Source organism: Molothrus aeneus, chromosome 11 (genome assembly GCF_037042795.1).
Source record: "Molothrus aeneus isolate 106 chromosome 11, BPBGC_Maene_1.0, whole genome shotgun sequence".
NCBI classification, from domain to species: Eukaryota; Metazoa; Chordata; class Aves; order Passeriformes; family Icteridae; genus Molothrus; species Molothrus aeneus.
In genome coordinates this window covers 1,602,627-1,624,768 of record NC_089656.1, presented here as the reverse complement: position 1 = coordinate 1,624,768, position 22,142 = coordinate 1,602,627, and the positions used below count along the sequence as shown (strand labels likewise).

At 45.7% G+C, this 22,142-nt stretch overlaps 1 protein-coding gene and 1 long non-coding RNA gene across 2 annotated transcripts in view; both read right to left on the bottom strand.

The window, feature by feature from the left end:
- Nucleotides 1-2,089: 2,089 nt before the first annotated feature.
- LOC136561440 (uncharacterized) lies at nucleotides 2,090-3,720 on the bottom strand. Its single transcript, XR_010784342.1, has 2 exons — nucleotides 3,433-3,720; nucleotides 2,090-2,369 (listed from the first exon to the last, which is right to left on the bottom strand). It is a non-coding gene; the product is annotated as an uncharacterized lncRNA (long non-coding RNA).
- A 2,029-nt stretch (nucleotides 3,721-5,749) lies between these two features.
- BEAN1 (brain expressed associated with NEDD4 1) overlaps nucleotides 5,750-22,142 on the bottom strand; it is a 54,059-nt gene continuing 37,666 nt past the window's right edge. The window contains exons 3-5 of the mRNA XM_066557525.1: nucleotides 20,141-20,350; nucleotides 17,070-17,211; nucleotides 5,750-6,478 (exon numbers count right to left, since the gene is read on the bottom strand). Of these exons, the coding sequence (XP_066413622.1) occupies nucleotides 6,247-6,478; nucleotides 17,070-17,211; nucleotides 20,141-20,350 (584 nt within the window). The 3' untranslated portion in view covers nucleotides 5,750-6,246. The remainder of the gene's footprint in view (nucleotides 6,479-17,069; nucleotides 17,212-20,140; nucleotides 20,351-22,142) is intronic.

The following is a 22,142-nucleotide window of genomic DNA, read 5'->3' as shown; positions in this document are numbered from 1 at the left end:
GGCGCCGGGCCCGCCCCGCGGCCCGCCCCGCGCTGCCATTGGCCGGCACCGCTCGCACCCCGGGCGTCCATTGGTTCTTCCGCTTGTCAGTTAGGGCGGGGGGGGCGGAGCCCCGTGAATCGAAAGTGAAAGGCGGGAGGGCGGTGAGGGCTCGGGCTGCGCGCCGCGCGGGGCGGGGCTTGTTGCGACAGGGGCGGTGAGGGCGCGGGGATGTCCCGGGATGTCTCGGGTGTCCCGGGATGTCGGTGGCTCTCTGGTGCGCAGCGCCAAGTCTCGGTGTTTCTGTACGCTAACCTGGTTTGCGCGAAGCAGGGAGCTCCTGGTGACCCACCAAAAGCTCCCTGGTCATCAAAAATTTACACTGTTTGTATATTTTAACAGAGGTATCAGCGGTCATCGGTCACAAATGGTATAACTTGTGTGTTGATTAGCCCTCAGACCCCTCGCTGCTGGTGACATCTGGCTGCGAGAGGTTTGTGCCTGCCCTGGGGTGAGAACTGCCCCGGCCTGGGGTTAAATGAGATCTGTGCTGGCCCTGGGGTGAGAACTGCCCTGCACTGGGGTTAAATGAGATCTGTGCCCACTCTGGGCTGAGAACTGCCCTGCACTGGGGTTAAATGAGATCTGTGCCTGCTGTGGGCTGAGAACTGCCCTGCACTGGGGTTAAATGAGATCTGTGCTGGCCCTGGGGTGACAACTGCCCTGCACTGGGGTTAAATGAGATCTGTGCTGGCCCTGGGGTGAGAACTGCCCTGCACTGGGGTTAAATGAGATCTCTGCCTGCCCTGGGGTGAGAACTGCCCTGCACTGGGGTTAAATGAGATCTGTGCTGGCCCTGGGGTGAGAACTGCCTTGCACTGGGGTTAAAGGGAGGCTGGATCCAGCAGCTGGAAAACACACTTGTGATCCAGGTCCTTTTCTAACCTTGATTTTTGGAATCTGAATTTTCAAGTCACCACCTGTGGCCATCATGATGTTATGCTCCTGTGTGACTTCACAAATTGATATATAGTCTCTCCTATGATGATTGTTATTTTATTTCACAGAAGTCTATGGCCATAATTTCATGTAGAAATTATTTCTGTAGGGTAAGGAAGGGAATAATTTGTCAGACTGTACCAAGACCACTTAGATCAGTTGGATGTGGTTTCCATTCAGGAAATACATCTTTACTCACCTTGCTGTGCTAAAAAATTATCTGTTTGAATATTTCTGGGGTGATTGGCCCATTATTTCTATTTTGCCATTTTCATATTTTCCCTTGGTGATACGTTGCCATTTTCAGTCTCCTGACTTCAGTAATTTGACTCTGCCCCTCTTCAGCTTGGACACTGACTTGTCCCCCAGAGCAGGAGGGACCTGACTGCTCCAGTGCTTGTTCCTGTGGCCTCTGACAAAGGTAAAATCCAAATGTAAGTGACTGAAGCACAGAGCTGCTTCCTCAGCAGTTGCTCAGTCATGGGTGGTCCCAGAGATGTAAAATAAAAAGCATGGAAGCCAACCCAAACACGTGTGTGTTCTTTACTAAAAGTTCTGTATAAGATCAGTATACTAAAAATTGAAGCAGAAGAGGGGACTACAGAAATACAGGGTTGTTATCATGTAGCAAGAAATAGGATGTCCAGTTTTCTTTCTGATTTCACCCATGTAATAAAGCAAAGGCCTGTGTTAAGCCTGGGGTTTAGCACTAGTATTAGAATTATGCAAGGGTTTAGCATAATATCTGATAGAAGGAGATGAATTTCTCAAGAGTAACATCATTCTGTCAACTTTGCTGAGATTTATCCAAGATCTGCAATCTTTTCAAGAAATGAAAGCATGTCCTTACTCCATCATTACAAGGAATTTCAACACCAGCAGTAGTGGCATTGGAAGCTCTTGGAGCAGCTTCAGAGCTGCAAATGTCTCTCTCTAGTGTTTTACAGCTAATTTTCTTCTGTCTAGTGCTGTCTGTCTGGATTTTTAATCTTCCCCCGGCCCCCAGATTTGTTGGATTTCACTCAGTTGAAAAGATTAATAAGAGCAGAAAATGCTAAGGCACTCCTGCAAGTGCTGGTGGTGGTAAGATACCACAGAAGGAAGCACACTCTTCAATTCACAGTTTGTTATTTAATTATATATGTTTGTAATGAATCACAAAACCCAGGTATTCAGTGGGAACTCAGAAAAATGCTACAGTTGGATGTGGATGTTCTGGCTGTGTGATGTTCATATCTGTGTGACAGCACAGCTGAGGTTATTTAGATTATTCTGTGATAACAGGATGACAGGAATTTATGGAAGGGTCCACGCCACCAGAGGGAGCAGGCAGATGTGTGTCAGAAATGCTGCCATACCCAGAGCACAGTGCCAGGGACATTTCACTGTTACTGAGGGAAGAAAGAAAGACTTGGATTAGTTTTCTACAATTTTACCAATGCATTGCTAACATCAGGTAATATGTAAATCTCCCATTCTCATCAGAAGTCTGCTTAAAGTCAGCTTGTTTTGTAAATCACAGATACAGAGTTGGTGGAAGGGCAGGAAATCCCTGTTAAAAAGGTGAAAAGCCAAACCAAAGAGTTTCCCACCGTGCAGAGAAACTGAGCATCAGTGACAGGACTTGTCTGCCACGTGTGAAAAGCCCTCTGTGTCTGTCTGCAGAAGAGCCTGCAGCTTGGTCATGTTACTTGGAAGAGCCTTACTTTCAGGGGAAAAATCCCCTTTCCCTTCTGCTCTGGGTTCATTAGACTGCCCAGCCCTCCCCAGGAGCAGCCCGAGGGGAGCAGGTCCCAGAGCCTGGCCCTGTTCCAGGGCAGGAGCAGCCCTGCAGGAGCTGCAGGCAGGGGCTGCAGGCAGAGCCTGTTCCAGGGCAGGAGCTGCAGGCAAAGCCTGTTCCAGGCAGGAGCAGCTGTGCAGGGGCTGCAGGCAGAGCCTGTTCCAGGGCAGGAGCAGCCCTGCAGGAGCTGCAGGCAGAGCCTGTTCCAGGGCAGGAGCAGCCCTGCAGGAGCTGCAGGCAGAGCCTGTTCCAGGGCAGGGGCTGCAGGCAGAGCCTGTTCCAGGGCAGGAGCAGCCCTGCAGGAGCTGCAGGCAGAGCCTGTTCCAGGGCAGGAGCAGCTGTGCAGGGGCTGCAGGCAGAGCCTGTTCCAGGGCAGGAGCTGCAGGCAGAGCCTGTTCCAGGCAGGAGCAGCTCTGCAGGGGCTGCAGGCAGAGCCAGCCCTGGAAGCCAATCCCATTCTGCACAGAGCACCCTGTGCTTCCCTCTCTGCCGACCGCCCTGCCAGTGAACCTCCCTGGGGCACTTCTGTGCATCTCTGCCCCCCCTGAGCTGGGGAAGAGGGTTGTTTCTCTCATTGCAGGGTGCTGTGCATGCCACCAAACTGTTGAAATGAAAACTTTAAGGAGAGGAGCTGTTCTCCCTGTTAAAAACACAAATGAGAAATAGAGCCTTACCTTCTAGCAATGCCTGCCAGCAGTTCTGCAGTGCAAAATGGTGAATTTTTGTTCTTTTGGGTATAGTATACTGAGAATATTGAAAATCTTGCTGAACTGCAAAAGAATTGTCTCATTTTAGCAACATACATATTTACTGTCATCTACTTAGCAAAAAATGCAAGCTTACCTTATATCTCATCATGTGCATATGACTCAGTAATGGTATAATTTATATAGCAGTAAGAACCATATAATTACTTCCCATCTCAGTATTAATTATAATTGTGTCAATCTTTGGAGTGTTGAATGATGATTACAGTTGAAAATTATTTAATATTTACAGAAAATCCAAGTGCAATTTTAATAATTTGGATGCTGCTTCCTTTTAAACACCATTATATATTTACTATACTCAGCTTTACATATCCTTTAGTGGGGATAGAAAATGAAGTCCATTTTCTCTGTGTAAAAAACTTTGTTTTTTTTTTTTTTGTATGTTAGTGAAAATGCCTCTAAGAAATTTCCTGGAGATGAGCCTGTGATAACTCTGCTCCCCTGCCACAGCTCCTTGGCTCCTGTCCCTGGTCCCAGATGGAGCCCAGGCTTGTGGGTGCCCCAGGGGCTGGCTGGAGCTCCATCCCTGCTGTTGATGTGCTGGCAGCCAGTTCTGCTTCTTGCTAGCACCCAGACTCACCCTGGGGTTTTCCATTAGACACAGAACTTAAAAGTTACTTTAAAATGTAGAGTGCATTTCCTGTAGTAACACATTTCAAAACAACACAGCAAAGAAGTTTTCCAGGGGAAAGTCCCAAGGAAAGCACAGGGTTGAGCTCTCCTTGCTCTCTTGTGGGTTGTGTGTCCTAGGCCAGACACAGAGAAGCTTTCAGACTATGGGACTATTTCAGATGAGGAATGGGACTATTTCAGATGAAGAATAGGACTATTTCAGATGAGGAATGGGACTTTCCAGGCAGAGGTGAACAACAGGATCCCAACTCTGTTTTGTTTCAGGCAATAGATGAACACCTCCTTGGCCGCCTGCTGTTGGATGTCAGGACTGGCCTCTAGTGTGAATTTTGCAGCATTTTTTTTGGCTGGGCCATACAAAGGAATGGGGGAAGCAGATCCTCCTGTCCCACCCGTGGATCGTGCCCAGCTCGGGGTGAGCAGACCGAGGCCCGGGGGATGCGCTGCCTTTCACACGCAGCCCAGCCCCAGGAGCTGGGCCCAGCCGGCGCCTGGGGCTTGGCCAGCGGCTCCTGGGAGGGGAAAAGGAGCAAGGGGTGCCCATGAGGGGCTGGGTCCCCGCTGTCCTGCCCGCCCCAGAGCCAGTGCCCGTTCTGGGAGCCGCTCGGTGCCACACTCGGTCCCCTCTGGCCGGGCTGGTGCAGGGGAGGCTCCGGCGAGTGCGGCCCCGGCTGGCCCTGGGGACAAGGCCCTGCTGTGCCCCGGCCCTGCTGTGCCTGAGCTGAGCTCCCACTGCCCTGGCCCTGCTGTGCCCTGGTCCTGCTATGTCTGAGCTGAGCTCCCACTGCCCTGGCCCTGCTGTGCCCCGGCCCTGCTGTGCCCCGGCCCTGCTGTGCCCCGGCCCTGCTGTGCCCCGGCCCTGCTGTGCCCCGGGCCCTGCTGTGCCCCGGCCCTGCTGTGCCCCGGCCCTGCTGTGCCCCGGCCCTGCTGTGCCCCGGCCCTGCTGTGCCCCGGCCCTGCTGTGCCTGAGCTGAGCTCCCACTGCCCTGGCACACCGCCGGGGACCCTCGGACTGCCAGCCCAGTGTCCTGGCCTCACTCGCTGGGTTCCTTTTCCTGGTCCCTTCTCTACAGCTGGGAACGCTCCGAAGCCCCTGAGGCTCTGTTACTGAGCCCAGCCCGGCGTCTCTGTTTGCACGGCGCTCACACAGCTCCCAGAGATCACCCGGGAACAGCCGCGCTCCTCACGGGAAAAGAGCCGGGATTGTGCCTGGAAGTGCAGCCGTGTGCGGGAGCCGTGTGCGGGAGCCGTGTGCGGGAGCCGTGTGCGGGAGCCGTGTGCGGGGCCGGCCTGCAGCACCCTCGGGGATCGCTGTGCCTTCCCCGGCTGCAGCGAGGCCGAGAAGGACGCGCAGCTCCCGCCTGCCCAGCTGTGCTGCACCCTGGGGACCCAGCGCCACCTCTCCTCCACCCGTGCGTGGTGTCTTTTGAGGAAGACTTGCAACAGACTTTGCAATGGCCTGGAAAGCCTGGTACCAAAGGAATAATGTGAATAGTAAAATAATATTTTTTTTCTTTTGTTTCTACATGGTACTGATAAGCTTTTTTTATGCGCAGTGCTTTGCCTACTGAAACACACAGACAAAGAGTTATTTAAAAATGCTTTGTTGTCAATACACTGAATGAGCTGTACTAGAGACACCTACAATGACAACAAAATGCTCTTCTTTTTCCATCTGCTCTAAAACATGCAAAGTATCATAAAATCAACAAGTAGGCTCGACTGGATAACATTTATCTTCATTATGAGTGGCTAATTTCAATGGGTTCTGCAATGCTTCAGAGAGGTCAGATGCACTGCTTGTCTCTGCTGCTCTTTTATGCTGTGTGATGCCATGGAACACTTTGAAGCACAAACAGGGAAATTTACGTAAACTTGCAAAATTCACTGTAAAAAAAATCCCATTGGGATTCACAGGGATCCCATTGTATCCCTGTTTAAAGATATAAAATTGGTAAAACTTCCAGAGGTTTTATTCTTGTGTTGGTCTGAGTTCTTCAGAAGAACCGAAGGAAAGAGCCGCCCTCACCGCGGCGCTCCGGGGCCCGGTGGCCAGCGGAGGTGTCCCGTTGGAGCGGGCGGTGCTCACACGCCGCTGTCCCGCACGGCGGAGCCGCCCCCGCACCGGGAGATGACGGCCAGGGCCGAGCCGGGCTCCCGCAGCCTCCCTGCGGCACGGGCTGCCTCCTCCTCCTGCCTGCTACAGATGTGTCCAGGCATTTCATTTCTTTGGCAAGGGTCCGTCAGGGAATATGGGGGGGGATCATCTGTGGGAATATATATTTGTGTTGCTCCTGGCCCCACACATTCATCGTAGCTGAAAGAAAAAAAAGAAATATTCATGAAATTCCTGGAAAAAAAATGCCACAGTACATTACTTCAGCATAACAGAGGCAAGTAAAGTGAGAAGAAAACGAGTGTCTGGTGTTTTGTTCCTCGGCCCACATCCTTGCTGACCCTGCCATGTCAGACACTCAAGAATATGGCACATAACCCCCCCGAGATAATCCCAGAGGTGCAGTCACCAGGAGCGCAGTGCAGGCAGGGCTCATCCCCGCTCTCACCTGCCTGTGAGAGGCAGGTTAGAAAGGCCTGGGGGCAGAGGAGGTGGTGCTGCTGTTTCAGTGGTGAAACGAGGCACGGAGAGCTGGTGATGCGGTCTCCAGCAGCCATCTCTGTGCTGCCCTGGCTGCCGCGTCTGGAGCTCAGCCAGCAGCCCTGGGAGGGAGGTGAGCGCTGCCAGGGCTGAGCGGCATCGCCTGCACGCACTGGGGCCGCTCACTGTGGGACGGGCACAGTGCCCCTTGTGTTCCTCCCAAAGAGCAGAACGGGCCAGGTGCTTTGGGGGTTCCATGGGGTGCACCCAGGCTCTGGTGCCACTCTGGCTTCTGTCTGTGCCACCGGGCTCAGCCAGGGAAATGCTCCCTCCTCACTCTGCTCTGTGCTCCCTGGCTACAGGAGAAATGGGCCCTAAAGAGTCACAACATCATGATCTCAAATGTTAGACCTGCTTTGTGTTGTTTACCCATTCCAGCATCATTTTAACTCCAATCCTGAAGAAGGAAATGTCTTCTATAAAAAAAAAAAACCAAAAACCCCTCAAAAAACCACAAAAACAAAACAAAACAAAACAAAACAAAACAAAAAAACCCAAACAAACAAACAAACAAAACCCCACCCAAAACCACCCAAAACAAAACAAACAAAAACCCTTTCTCTACTGAGTTAACCTGAAAAACATTTCTGCTGGAGCCAGACAAATTAAGAACCTATTTCCTCAGCCACACTAACTGCAGAGCAATTAAGATCTGGGATATTTCCTGAAAATTGGGATATTGAGCATGTGTCTTCTCAGCAGACTGCAGGCACACACTGTGCCCCTGTACCTCTGTTACTGCCAGGCTAAGCCAAGCTCCCAAACCCCAGTCTGGGTGATGGAAATGGTCCTTGGGGGAGGGAGAGGTAAGAAAGTGAAATCAGAGTGCTACGTAACTAAACTCAAATATCCATGGGTGGTTTGATTTTTACCTCCATTTCATCTTACTTTTATATTCATCAGGACAATGGCTTTAAATTCACACTAGAAAATTTCAATTTCCCCATCAGAAAATAATATTTAAGAACACAAGTCTGTTGTGAAATCCCTGAATAGGGCTGCTAGATATTTCAGAAAAGTCCCAGCATGTTAGGAAGTAGAATTGGGTTTTTTTTTACAGCATGTAGAAAAGATGTCACTCCAGCCTCTACTGAACACACTGAAGCTTTCAAACATACATGGTAGTCTTTGGAAAGTTCTTAGACCTCCATCAGAGACTGAGGACCTGATGTCCTCCACTCTCCTTGAGCTCCATGAGGGTAAAGAAACAGCCACTTCTTGCAGGATTCCTATGAGCTGCATCTTTACTTCATTTACATTTTGCTGACCCAAAGCCCGGTGAATTTATTTAAAATCTCTCCTCGGGTTTTGACTGATTTAATCAGGCTAACAGAGAGCACTTACTGGGCCCGTTAGCACAGGGGAAAAGTTTCCATTCAGAAAAGCCCTCAGCAAGGGGAGTTTCAAGGGGGAAAATTTGGAATCCTTCTACCAAGGAAGGAAAAGGGAAGAAACTTCTCTGTCTCCTTGCTTCTGGGAAATCTGCCACTGACCTAAAGGAGAAATGGGCACAGTGGGAACTGTTTCTTGCTGCTGTTACCTGATCATCTGCAGATGATTCCTCTGCCTTGGGTTTAATTGAATGCCTTTCCTGGAGCACAGCTCAGCTTTGTAGAACTGAACTGCTGGCTGGGATAAACAGGGAAAGGATCCCTTAGGAAGGAGACCTTGAAGGGTCAAGTAAATGGTGGGAGTTATGATATTAAGGAGTTGGATATTAAGGAGTTATGATATTAAGAAGTTGTTTAGTTCCAAATATCAATGTATTGGTGTTGGGGCATTTTGTCCTTCATACATATGATGGATAAAAAGAATTATCTTATTTTCTCCAAAAGCAAGTAATGTTCTTTCCCCTCATTTTTGGCAATTAAGATCACATTTTAAAAAGTGAGTAAGGTAGTAAAAAACACATGCCAGACTTTCAATTAAACAGCTTTTTGGCAGCTTCACAGCTGTGCCTACAGATTGTTGTGGCCATGGAGAGAATGACAAATAATTCAAATAGTTGTGGGTTTTGTTTTTTTGTAATAACTTTTTGTATTTCATTATCAGTTTATGATCTTGATGTTCATTTCCTGTGTTCTTTTCTGTGCATGGGATCTTTGCTTGTAGAGCTGACATTGCAAACAGCTCCTGCTCTGCTTCTGCAGATAAGGTTCCTAGCACTCTCTGGTGAGGGCAGAGTGGACATGAATTAAGGTCTTAAAATAGACTTCAACTTTGTATTTTTTCTTTGTTTCCAAGTGTTTTGTGGGTTTTTAAAAATGTATTTTTGTGGGTTTTTTTTGGGGGGGGTTTGTTTTTATTTGTTTGTTTGTTTTGTAGTGTGATTTTGCCCCCTCTGTTTAACAGCTTTAGTACTTTGGTTGTGCTTTCTGACTGCTGTTATAGAGGCATTCCTGTAGGATAAATAATGCATTATCAACTGTACAAGGATGAATTCTATTTTACAGTCTCTCTTTCAAGGAGACTTTAATATGTAAACTTATATGACTTTACAAGATCTTTTTGATTAGAGAATTTAAGCAAGTATTATAAGAAATAATACTGAGTTGGACAAGCATCCACTGTATGGTTGTGGTTGGAAAACCATTCCTCAAAAGATTTGAAGGATTACTTAGAAAAAATTTCAATAGCAATAATTTCTTTCAGGTGATTAGCAAGTATTGGTGTGAGTGATGCTGGACTAAAACCTTACTGTCATTTTAAAATAAATAAAAGACCTTGATCCCCAATCTGGAGCTAAACAGGCAAAAAGGTTTGGAGGTGGTGGTGGTGGGGAGGTTGGGAGGTTTGTTTTGGTTTGGTTTTTTATTTTGTATTTAATGTGTGAGTCTTTTCTGGGCCAGATTTCTCCTGGATTGTCTGCCTCAGTCAGAAGCTCCCAGTTTAGCTGGGGGGGCACCAGGAGCACCAGGGAAGTGGAAATGGGGGAGACAAAGGAAGGGGGGAGGTCTGAGACTGCAGCTCACAAATCATCAGATGGCGACCTCAGGAACAGCTAAGGGAGTGATACCCACAAAAGGGTGTGTAATATATGTGTGTACATGCATATGTGGGTGTACAGGTATATTTATATGTGTGTATAGATTCATTTACATATATATGTTTTGCAACTGAAAATGCAGGACCATGAAGTGGAAAAACAAAAATACTTGTTCATCTTTTACAAAACCCACCACAATAGTTCTATTTTATCTGACAAATTCGTTTCTGGGAAGATATTGGACATGTACAAAGTAGCTCAGGCTTGAAGTTCACTACAGCAGTCACAGGAAAATCCTTTTAGACAGGAAAGCAAATGCTTTTGGAAAGTGTTGTGTTACCATAACATAAATAATGGAGCACAGGGACTCATTACACTGCATCTTGTGGATACCAGCCCTGAAAAAATCCTTGGCTGCAGTACTTGTAGTGAATCCACTTTAATCCTCTGCTTTGTAAAACTTGTATTGTCTGGGGGTGCAGTATCAGCAGGCAGTGATGAGAAGGAAGGGGTTACTGCCCTTGAAATGTGCTGCTGTCTGCATGGTTTGGGCCTTGTTTTTGTTACAATTCCTGCACTGCTGTGTTCAGACACACTACTGGGTTTTTAAAGGAATCATTTCCCTGGGAAAAGCAAGGGAGGCTGATGTCCTACTGCAGGTAAATGGGATCTGCAGGGAGAGGAATGATGCTCAAAAATGGCAGCAGCTCTCCAGGATGACCTTGCTGACTCAGAGCGTGGCAGGAGGGGCAAGAACTTTGAGAATTTGTTGGGTGTCGTTGCAGTGAGTATTAGGATGGGTTTATTGCCAGGGAAACCCCAAAGAGCTTCTTTAACTGGCTGTCATTCATAAATTAGGAGCCCCTCTCTGGGGCAGGAAGAAGGTTCTGCTGACAGAACTTTTTAAGATGCAAACAACAAGAAGTGAAAAAAGGCAGAGCTGGGAATGAAGAATTCTTTGTGCTGTAGATGTCTCATAGGTCACTTTGTTCTTTTGTTGTATGTTCTAACTCTGCTAAAAGTGCTCCTGTTGCACTGTTTCCATTTTGTGTTCTTTTGAAAATGGCAAACAGAGCCCCTGGATCTGGAACATCTGTGTGCTGGCAGGCTGGAGCTGGGATGAAACAGCACAAAGGATGTTTCCATGAAGATGTTACCTAACAGAAAAGCTGAAATCAGAACAATTGTGCTGTAACTCTCTAAAGAAGGTTCAGATGAAAAAAAATAATGATGAGTTTGATGCTCCTGTAGGCAGTTGAGCTGATGATGCTGAACTCTGCCTTCTGTGATGGCACAATTTGCTCCCAGCCAGGATGGTAGGAGAGCAGCCTGGAAATCTGCCCATGTGTCCTTTGAGGTGTGTTTTCCTAGAATACATATTTTCTTTGGTGATTTATTATTACCATGGGGAAATATATCAGTTCTGACAGAACTGCTTCTCTAATGACATTGTCATGAGCTAGGATATTTTCCTAGGTTTATTTTTGATATTGACACTTTCCATTTGAGATTCTAATTTTATGCATATTTATTTACATATTTATTTTAATGTTTTTAAATAGTAAAAAATGTAACCTAAGGTATTGTTCAAGTAAACATCTAGGGCCCAATTAACTTAACTTTTGAAGAGACAGGAAAGGTGGAATTTACGTTTTTTCTGTCTTTTTTTCTGTCCCTAGTTATTTCTGGAATTTCCAACTCCTTAGAACTACAATAGGGCTGTTTGTGTTAATGAGCACTGAAAGGCTGCATCTCTGTTCTGCACTCTGGTCAAGATAATCTTGAGGAAGTTACAACTTGGATGGATAAATATTCCAGAGGAAAAATGAAATGAAGTGTAAACTGTTTCATGAAAACATAAATCAGATAACATTTTGAAGCAATATAATGCAGTTTCATCATAATTGGGCAGCTTTAAACAATTGAAATAAATGTTTTAAATAAAACAAGTCATTCTAGGATGAAGATTTCATATGATGCAATTCAGCCTGGCATTAATTTTATACATAGTAAAAGCTACTTGGCCATCAGCAGTGTTTGCTCTCTGGATTTCTGTAACCATTGCACAGTAAAGGATGCTGGGCACTGATTGAGTAACAAGAATCAGATAAATAAAAATTTGTAGCTTCCCAAGCCATGGAGTTAATCCACAAACAGGATTCTGAACACCACCACCAATTCTTGAATGTCAGCAGAACCTGCTGATGTTTGGGGAAATTTTCCATTTGACAAGTTTTAGGATCATATTCCAAGAAAGGGCTGTGCTGTAGTTATTCCAGGAATGAATTCTGAGCAGGTGAAGGAAATACTGGCTGCCAATATGCAACTGGGAAATCAGAGAAAAATACTCTTTGTTTTTAAAGTACACTCATCAAATATTTGGCAGCTTTAAGTTGAGGTTGCTCTGCGTGGCACTGTAGATTTCTGGTTAGAAATCCTTGGTGCTTCCCTTCCATCAGATGTTGCTGCTTTCTCTGCTGCAGGGTGGTTTTTATGCAGCAATAATTTGCACCTGCAGAGTGGAACTGGGGCAGGTGTAAAGAGAGGTTGATCAGAAGGTGCCCACAGATCTTTTTGATGACAGAAAGCAAAGGGAATTTTGTGCCCCAGCCTCCCAACACACAGGCTGAGGTGTGAGAGCGTTTTTGACTACAAAGACAAGAAAAAAGAGAAAGGTGTGAATAATTAAGAGGAATGCAAATGCCACAGAAAGAAACGCTCATAAATTGGCTGTAAACAAACTTAAGCTTGAAATAAGAAGTTTGCCAAAATAATTAGGAATTTACTTGTTTCTTTCCCTGGTACTGATGAGGAATAGCCCTGGGATGTGAAGGGAGGGGTTTTAGAGTGTTTGGAATTTGGAGTTAAAGGAATTGAGAGTTTTAGCTCATGTCATGATACCTTATGGAATTATAAACCTGTCATATTTCCAGTGGCATTTTTTACCTTACTAACTGAAAATCTTAGTGGGGGTAATGAAGTAAGAGCTGAACTTAACCCCAAAAGTCCCTCTCATGCTTTGCCAGCTGTCACTGTAATGTGGGAAAAGTTCCTCACCTGGTTTGCTCTCAGGAAAACAGCCTTGGCAAAGGAATACAGAACAATATAGCAAGATTTTATGTCAGTTCCCTGCAAGCCCAATTCTGCCTTTCAAGAAAATCCAGGAGGATGGCTTGGCTAACTTGCATCCTCAGGAGTGGGGGATGGGAAAGAATGTCTTAAAAAAGAAAGTCCCTTAAGTAGGCTTTTAAAAATATATATTTAAAGGGAAATTAGTGTCTGACTTTAAGACAGGAGCATTTCCTTTTGCCATTTTAAAGTAATTTTTAAATTGATTTGCCCATTTAAACAATGCAGGCTGAACATGGTTATTGAGAATACTGGGATTTATCAAGCCTAAATAAGACAATTCTCTCTAGAACAGATCCTCTGTAGATTAGGCAGGGTGACCAGCTGAGGAACAGTGAGCCCACAAGCAAACCCTCACACAATGGGATTTAATATGAATGCTGGGATAGAGGGGGCTGAGGGCTCTTTACTTCATGTGCCCTGTGGGGAACATTCAGTGTGAAGTTTGGAGAGGACTTCTGTGGCTTCCATTGGGACCATTCCTGAAGGTAAATCCCTGCATCTCCTGAGCACTCATTCCTCAGGGATGCTCTGTGTCAGACACTCGTGAGTCTCAGATGAAAAGGCAATCACCTTGGCTGCCTAAAGCTCTGTACATGCCATTAATATCCAATCACTAAGGAGTGAAAAAGCCCTTATGCAGTGGAGTGAGATGCATTTTCCCTGGCCACAAGGTGAGAAGTTGATAAAATTCCTCTCCTGGTGTGAAATCTCCTCATTGCTTGGATTTTACTGAGTCTCCTAAAGAAAATATAATAGTTTTTAATTTACTTGGACTTTGGTTGGTACTGTAATCCAATCCACTTCAAACATGTGAACTCAACTTATTTTTAACCAGCTTCCTTACCACATCTTTGTAAGAAGATAACCAGCAATGCTCACTAGAAGTGTGTGTTACAAAGAACTCAGCACAGAGAACGTGAGCTCATGATTTCTGTCTAGAAAGGTTTCATCCCCACAGTGCCAACAGTGTGGTTTTACTCCCACCAGCACAGTGACTGCTGAACAAAATGGCAGATATTGGATTTACAGGCTTTCCAGTTTCTTTCCAAGCCATATTGACCATGATGATAGGTAAGGTGTGGCAGGGACATTGTGCTTGTCTTCTGTCCTGGCTGGATGTGTTCAGTTTGCTCATTTGGAGGGATTAGAATTCTGGGGTTTAGAATTGTTGGGAGATCACTTGGATCATCTCTCTCACACTGAGTTTCTTAGAAACAAAGGCTTGGCCATGTCTGGTGACACAGACTGTGAAACATTGACTTCCACCCTGCTGCCAGTATCTGTATATATCAGAAATATTCTCTGAAATACAAACTCCTCATATTCTGAAACGGTTTGGTTCATACCCTCTGTATTTTGTTTTTATATTTCTCATCTACACCTCATGTAAAATCAATGTGACAGATGCTAGCACAGATCTGAGATTCATTAAAAAGCCATTAACTGTCCTAAAGGGATGTTTATAGATAGCAGCACTGTATATTTTGGCCTGTCAAAACAAATTGACCAAATGGCTTCTCTGTAACCACCCTGCAACTACAGCAGGCTAATGACAGAATTCCATGCCTGGCATCCCTCTAAATCTAATGCAAGAAAGGGGTTAGTGGAAGTGTCAGTGCAGATAATCAGATTGAGTCACAAATGAAACTTGTGATTCAGAGATCAGAGCAAATACTAATATCCCAAGGCATTTTTCATAGATTAATTTCCCAATAACATTTTTTCTATAAATAGTGTTTTGTATGAACAGTTCTTGGACTTCCAGCTGGAGAGTTGGGAGTGGGCAGGCCTGAACAGGGAGATCTCCCTCAGCCAAAGACATGGGGACTGACTCTGTGTTTCATCAGCCTTCCCCTTAAATCCCTTTTCCACTCATTCTGTGGTTTAAAGCTCAGCTATAAAATCTACCAAACCACCCCTGGGCCAGATAGAGTGTTGGCTTTCTGCTGACACCATTGCAGTGTGTGGTCTGGCAGGAGGGGTGAGGAGCTGCACACTCCTGGCTGGGGGCTCCAATGCAGGTGGCCTTGCAGCACCAGGTGGATAAAAGGAAATTTTCCTGGCAGCACCCACTGCTTTTCACTCACTGAGCTCTCTCACTTGAAAGATTTTTAAGAGTTATTTACCAGTGCAGTTGCTTTCCTTGCTGCTCTCAATTTCTGTTTTGCTGATGCCACAGCTGCATCATTAGCTGTTGGCCATGCTAGTTTAGCTTTAAATTACATCTTGCCCTCCAGGAATTAGGAGGAGGAATTACACTCATTTAGGCAGTGCTATGTTTCAGTAAACCTACTCTTCAAAATATTATCATATGCAATGAGATTGATCCCAGGGAGTTAATATTTTAAATGCACAAGGTCAGGCATGTCTTGTTCCTGCTTCCAGGCCATGTCTGACAGTCAACTTTTAAATAATTTCCATGCTCTACTAATTAAAAACAGACACTGCAGTGTTATACCATGCAGGAGAATATAAAGGGAGATGTACAGGAATTTTTCAGGCTTTACATAATGCAGTTAATCAGACAGGGCCTCTCCCCCAGTGCTTTTCTGAACAGTTACAATGGTCTGGAGAATGCATTAATAGCAAGTTTGAAAGTCTCCATGTAACTTTGCTTTCAGCCATCTTCTTTCCCTGAAGTTCCCCAAGTTGTGCTGCTAAGCTATAAAATTTATTAAGATTTTGATGATTTGCCAAAGCTACTTTTTCTAAAATATTTAACTGCATGGCAGTGAGAAAGCAGCCAAAGCATTGACAATAATCTCTACCTTGGCCCTGTGATGCAGGGCTGTAATTGCTGGGATGAGCAGTGGTTTCCAGCGTGGGCAGAGTGGATCCTCAGGGACACTCAGCCCAGCAGGAAACCTGAGGAGGCAGTGGCTGGACACCTTTGTGTGTCCCAGAATATTCTGAGAACAGGTAGCACACAAGATGATTAACCCTTGCCACGCTTGTTACAGAGCCCCTGCAGAATTTACTGCAAACTGGGGACAATCTGTGCTGTCCTGTGTCACTCATATCTCCTTCAAACACAACCCCACAGAAATGGAAAAAACCTTCTCTGTGTCTGTTTCCAACTGGAAATGGAAGCATCCTTTGGTATAATCTTTGATGATCTGCCTGCTAAAGAATATATTGTCAGTTTGTTCTCAGGAATCTGGCCAGCTGCCCACTCAGAGTTGCTGGGTGTCAGCTGGCTGCCTTTTATTAGGAAAGATTCGTGGGTGTAGGCCCAAAATCCAGTCTAAATTCCTAAGTGGGTTTATATGAAATTCTACACATTTAGATGCCAGGCTCAGAGTAATTTTTCACATGTGAGTTTTCTGGTAAAATATTTACACAATCCCTAAAAGCCCATTAGTTATACAGGAGTAGCAGGTAATACATAACTGCTGAGCTGCTCTGTATCACAGTCAGAAAAGGGCTGGTCTGATAGTGCTTTAACTCAAAAAGAGTCTGCTGAAAAGGAAGAAAAAAAAAGAAAAAGAAAGGGGGGCATGGCTGTCCAACCTGTGTTTGCTGTTGGTAACACACAGCACTACAGAAAGTTTGAAGTGATGTTCTGCTTAAAATGATTTCTGTTGGTTCATTGGAGGGAGTGACTGAATTCCTTCATTTCTGGACCTCAAGGGGCCTGAGGCACATAAAGAAGATGCCCATGGCCCAAAGTGCAGCTCCTGTGGCTCACGAGGGAGCCTGGACCTGTGAATGTGGGGGCACAATTTAGGAGCTGCTGTATAATTTCTGGAATTTTGTTTTTCTGTTTCCTCTGATCTGAATATTCTCAAGGTCAGTAATAAATGTAACACGGAAATTCTTGGAAAAAGTATGTATTTTTGACTTTGAAACTTTGACTTGTAAAGGCATTTCTTTCAAAGAAAGATGATTTTAAGTGATTCCTCTTGTGTGCTTCATTAGTATATCATCACTATGATAAATCTGAATGTGAATAACACTGAATGAGAATTCCTGTCCATCTTTATTTAGTAAAAATGTCTTCTGCTAAGGAAAACTTGAACTTACACTCAAGCTAAACAAGGTCTGTCTGTATTCAGAATTTGTGTGAGCTGAATTTTTGCAGTGGGCTTTGCCAGTGCGGGGCTGTAACCCTGAGAATGTCAGGCAAGTGCTTACCATGGAGGTGGATCAGGATACATGATGTTCACCTGAGAAAGTATATCCAGGTAGGAGTCAAAATCACAGGCTGGGGGGAGCTCCTCGCTGCAGGTGGATCTCAGCTCTGCAGAGGAGCCGCCGTGGGAGAAACCATCTGGAGCTGCAAAACAAGAATTTACATTGGCTGCTCTTCCCCTCCGTGCTGGGTGCTCTGTCACTCATTTATAACACTGCCACAAATCAGAAAACAAACCCTTCCTGAGGCACAGGAGTTGTGGGTACTTTGGAACAATCGGTTTTCATGGGATATTCTTATTCCTTTAGGAGTAAATGAAGCCCATCTGTAGGTGAACTGGGCTGTTTCAGGCTCTGGCACAGGGACTGTGCCTTTAGTGCTGCCCTACAACACAGATGGAAGTTCCAAAGCTTTTCTGGGGCCTCAAAGGCTGAAAAGGAGTGTGGGTTCTACCATGTGCAGCTTCAGCTGTTTGTGGGGTAGCTGAAATTCCAGCAGGTGCATCCATGGCAAGTTTGTACATTCTGGGAGGGGTGTAACAGGAGGGGCAGGGGTTTGATTGCTGAGAAAATGCTGCTCTCAATAAACACTGACAAAAATGGGGAAAGCTGGAAAATAGCACAGAAAAATCATCCTTCTGCTTGCTCCCACAGGGATTTCTTAATGCTTCCATGCAAGAGCTTCCCAGCTCCACAAATATTAAGAGTTTAGTGCTATTTTCTCTGTTAGAGGCTAATTAGTGCATATGTGTCCATGTAATGTAGTGTGGCACAATTAAGTTTAGGATTATTCTTTTGAATATCTCCCCAACTCTAGCATTGTTGTATCTAACAAGGAGTTTGGAAATTTTCCTTTCTGTTTTTTGCCTGGCTCTAGGCTTTTTCAAGGAGTTGAAGCTATCAGAGTAATAGATTTAAACACAGTGATTAAAGCTTATTGGTCAGTATTTTATCATGCCAAAATATTGGGTCAAACAGTAACTCCAGTTTGGGTTTAACTATTGAATTGTCAATGTAGCTGCTGAAAATTAGGAAAACTGATATTACTGTAATAGCAGACATTAGTTTTCTGGATTTTGTTTTTATTTTCCTCTGCCATGGGAGTTTGCATTTCAATTTTTTTTTTTACTCTAAATTTGATTCCCAAAATATAGACATTATTCACTTATCTGGATAAATATTTCTGGAAAAGCCAAAAAGAAATGATTCCTTGCTCCAAGGGGACAAACTGATCCTAGGAGATTTGTTTAGTTTAGACATAAGAATTCCTGGTCCAAATTACTAAATTAACTTCAATTGACTTCAATGGCTACTTAATTTACCTCAGTGAAAACAACATTTAAGCCAATGCATTTTTATGTGTTTCACTATTACTGGCTTTTCTATATAAATAAAAACCCCTCAATGATCTGCACAGAACTGCACCCATAACAACCTGCAGGTGGAGGAGCCTGCTCACAGGGGACGTGGTTGTTGATGCTCCACCATTAATCATTGGAATTTTTACTGTCTGAAGAATTACACAGTAACTTTTAAAACTGTTTTTTTTTTTCCTCAAATAGAAATAATCTTCTCTCATTTCCTTGACAAAGTGGCTTCTTGTCAGCAAAGCCCAAAAGGGCTGAAAACACACTCAAAAATTAACTCCTTAATCTTCAAGGTTTTTTTGGTTATGTGTTGGTTTTGTTTTATGGGTTTTATTTTGGTTAGGAGGTAGGAATTAGCACCTTTTTGAGTCTCTAACGATGATGGCTGTGGTGACACCGATGTCATCAATGACACTGTTAATGATGGTGACAGTTTAATGACATTTGGGTGCCCTGTTGTGTTCTGTTTCCAGACAGACAGTCACTTCTGCACTCAGACAAACTGCATTTGCCCAGTGATTGTTGTAGGCTGGTGCACTTGGCTGAATGAGAACAGCTTTGCCTTTCTGAGAATTAGAAATTCCAGCAAATGCTGCACCAAGGCTATAGGGGGATGTGAAAATAGAACAGACAATAATCCCACACCGAGGGAAATGAGCTGTTCAGGAGGTGCTGGCAGCACTGGCTGGTTCTGTTAACCATGACCTGAGTGGGAACCCGGCACAGAGCTGGGTTACCCTGCCAGGCTGCCGTCACCCATCCCGTTATTGGATGTCATTCCCAGTCCTGCCCATTCCCAGCACCATTCCCGGTGCTCCCTTACCGTGACCAATCCCGTTATTGGATGTCATTCACAGCCCTGCCCATTCCTGGTGCTCCCTTACCGTCTGCAGCCGCTGATCCCGTTATTCCATGTTGTTCCCCATCCCTGCCCATTCCCGGTCAGGCATTCCTGGTGCTCCCTTACCGTGACCGATCCCGTTATTGGATGTCATTCCCATCCCGTTATTGGATGTCATTCCCATCCCTGCCCGTTCCCGGTGCTCTCTTACCGTGACCAATCCCGTTATTGGATGTCATTCCCATCCCTGCCCGTTCCCGGTGCTCTCTTACCGTGACCGATCCCGTTATTGGATGTCATTCCCATCCCATTATTGGATGTCATTCCCATCCCTGCCCGTTCCCGGTGCTCCCTTACCGTGACCGATCCCGTTATTGGATGTCATTCCCATCCCGTTATTGGATGTCATTCCCAGCCCTGCCCGTTCCCGGTGCTCCCTTACCGTGACCGATCCCGTTATTGGATGTCATTCCCATCCCATTATTGGATGTCATTCCCATCCCGTTATTGGATGTCATTCCCATCCCTGCCCGTTCCCGGTGCTCCCTTACCGTGACCGATCCCGTTATTGGATGTCATTCCCATCCCGTTATTGGATGTCATTCCCAGCCCTGCCTGTTCCGGTGCTCTCTTACCGTGACCGATCCCGTTATTGGATGTCATTCCCATCCCTGCCCGTTCCCGGTGCTCCCTTACCGTGACCGATCCCGTTATTGGATGTCATTCCCATCCCGTTATTGGATGTCATTCCCAGCCCTGTCCGTTCCCGGTGCTCCCTTACCGTGACCGATCCCGTTATTGGATGTCATTCCCATCCCGTTATTGGATGTCATTCCCATCCCTGCCCATTCCCGGTGCTCCCTTACCGTCCGTAGCCGCGGTGCCCGGGCGGGGCCGGCGGGCCCGGCTGTCCCTGCGCAGGCTGCCCACCACGATGGTGGCACAGGAGAGCAGCAGCACCAGCCCGATCACCACGCCTGCCACCAGCAGCGGGGACACCAGCAGGCTGCTGTCACTGCCGTGCTCCCCGGGGCTCGGGAAGGCGCTGGAAGCACTGCTCTGGTTCGAGGCAATTGCTGAGAACAGAGAGAGAGAGGAGAATGTGTCACTTGTCACAGGGGTCCCACAGCCACTGCACCGCCCCTGCTCCTGGGGAAATCCCGGTTATTGCCCATCCCTGGGGCTGCCGGGAGCTGACTCCAGCGGGACATGGGCAGTAGCTGCCCTGTTTTTTGGGAATGTCCTGCTGGAGACAGGGCTCTATGAACCACAGTTCTGGTGGCTTCTTCCTGCCAAGACTCCTTGTACCATGAACTGACTGATGCTGAAAGAACTGAAGTGCACAAGGAGCAAAGTGGAAATCCCAAAAGGTGAACTGCAGGAGGTGTGGATGTGACAGTCTGGTCAGAGAGAGAAAGCCAGAATTGCTTTCCCAGGAATTGTTCTGGAGAGTTTTGAGAAGGCTGAGAGCAAGAATTAATCTTGCAGCTGGTGCCTTGAACAGTTGTTTTCTTTGGTAAGATGTTTACCAAGGGTGTCCTGTTAATTAGCCAATTGTGTAATGGGGTGTTGATTAAATGACCAATCAGGCCCACCTGTATCAGAATGGTGTATAAAAGAATGGGTTTATTAGAAACTCAGATTTAGCCTGCTGAAGAGATCTGGAGTCCATGTGTCACCTCACTCCCGTTCCTGACTCAAGGCTGACACAAGAGGAACAGATGAATTGCCTGTTGTCAGGGGTGTAAGAAGGTTTTGAGGATTTCCAGAGAAAATTTTGGGCAAGAATGAAGCACAGGAGCCTCCTTTTGTGGCACACAGCTTGCTTTGGTTTGTGAGGGACTCAGCATCCCAAGAAACTGATTTGTAGTGCAGGAAGAGACTCATCCAGAGTGGGATTGTTTGGTTGCAACTGCTTTACTCTGATTAAAAAAAAAATAAATCTTTAAATGTATTATTTGTGTTCAGTAATAAATCTTCTTAAGGAAGAAAAACTACAGTAATTTATTGCCAAGTGAAACATCCTTTTGAGACAAGCCACAGGGGCAGTATCAAAGGTTAAACAACAATATTCCCTTAGAGAAACAACTGATAACACGATTATGCATGGGAATAAATTGCCCAGAAATGTATTTATGGGGGATTGAATTGCTAATGGTAAAGAGAGGAAATTTGGGAAAAATTATTCAGGATTTTAGCAGACAGAATCCCCCTCTCCGCCCCCCCTGCCCCCCCCCCCCCAAAAAAAAGAAGAAAACCAAACCAACCAAAAAAAAAAAAACCCCACAAAACAAACCAAAAACCAACCAACCAACCAAACAAACAAACCCCAAACCTCCCATTAGCTGCTCAGCATCAGTAATCAGTAAACCAAAATTTTACTGATGCCATATACCAAGCTTGGCTGTCAAATCTGGCCTGGATATATACTTTTTATCTGGCTATGTGCCAGCTGAACAAATACAGAATTTATTTCCTCATGAAATCAGGGATAATAAAATTTTCTCTTTTGAGTTTTGTGTGGAGTGAGTATGTGTTTCAGGAAGTGCAGTGCTGCTTACAAGGATAGATGTTATCAGAGAGGTCTCAGCAAGGTTTGCTCTTTTCTTTTGGGAGACACCTTTGATTTGCACTCACAATAAGTTTAGAAAGAAGACAATGGCTCCACGCCAGTGTTTGTTATCATTGGCTGATGCTTGAGACTGAGAGAGCCAACTAGAAACATACACATGACACAGGGGAATTAGCATGTAGAGGAGTATTGTTGATTTTCTGGAAGCACTTGACTGTTGCCTGAGGATCTTCATAGGCATTTAGGACAGACAGCCAAGAAATGTGCTGAGCTTTTACCAAGTATCTTGTGCCAAA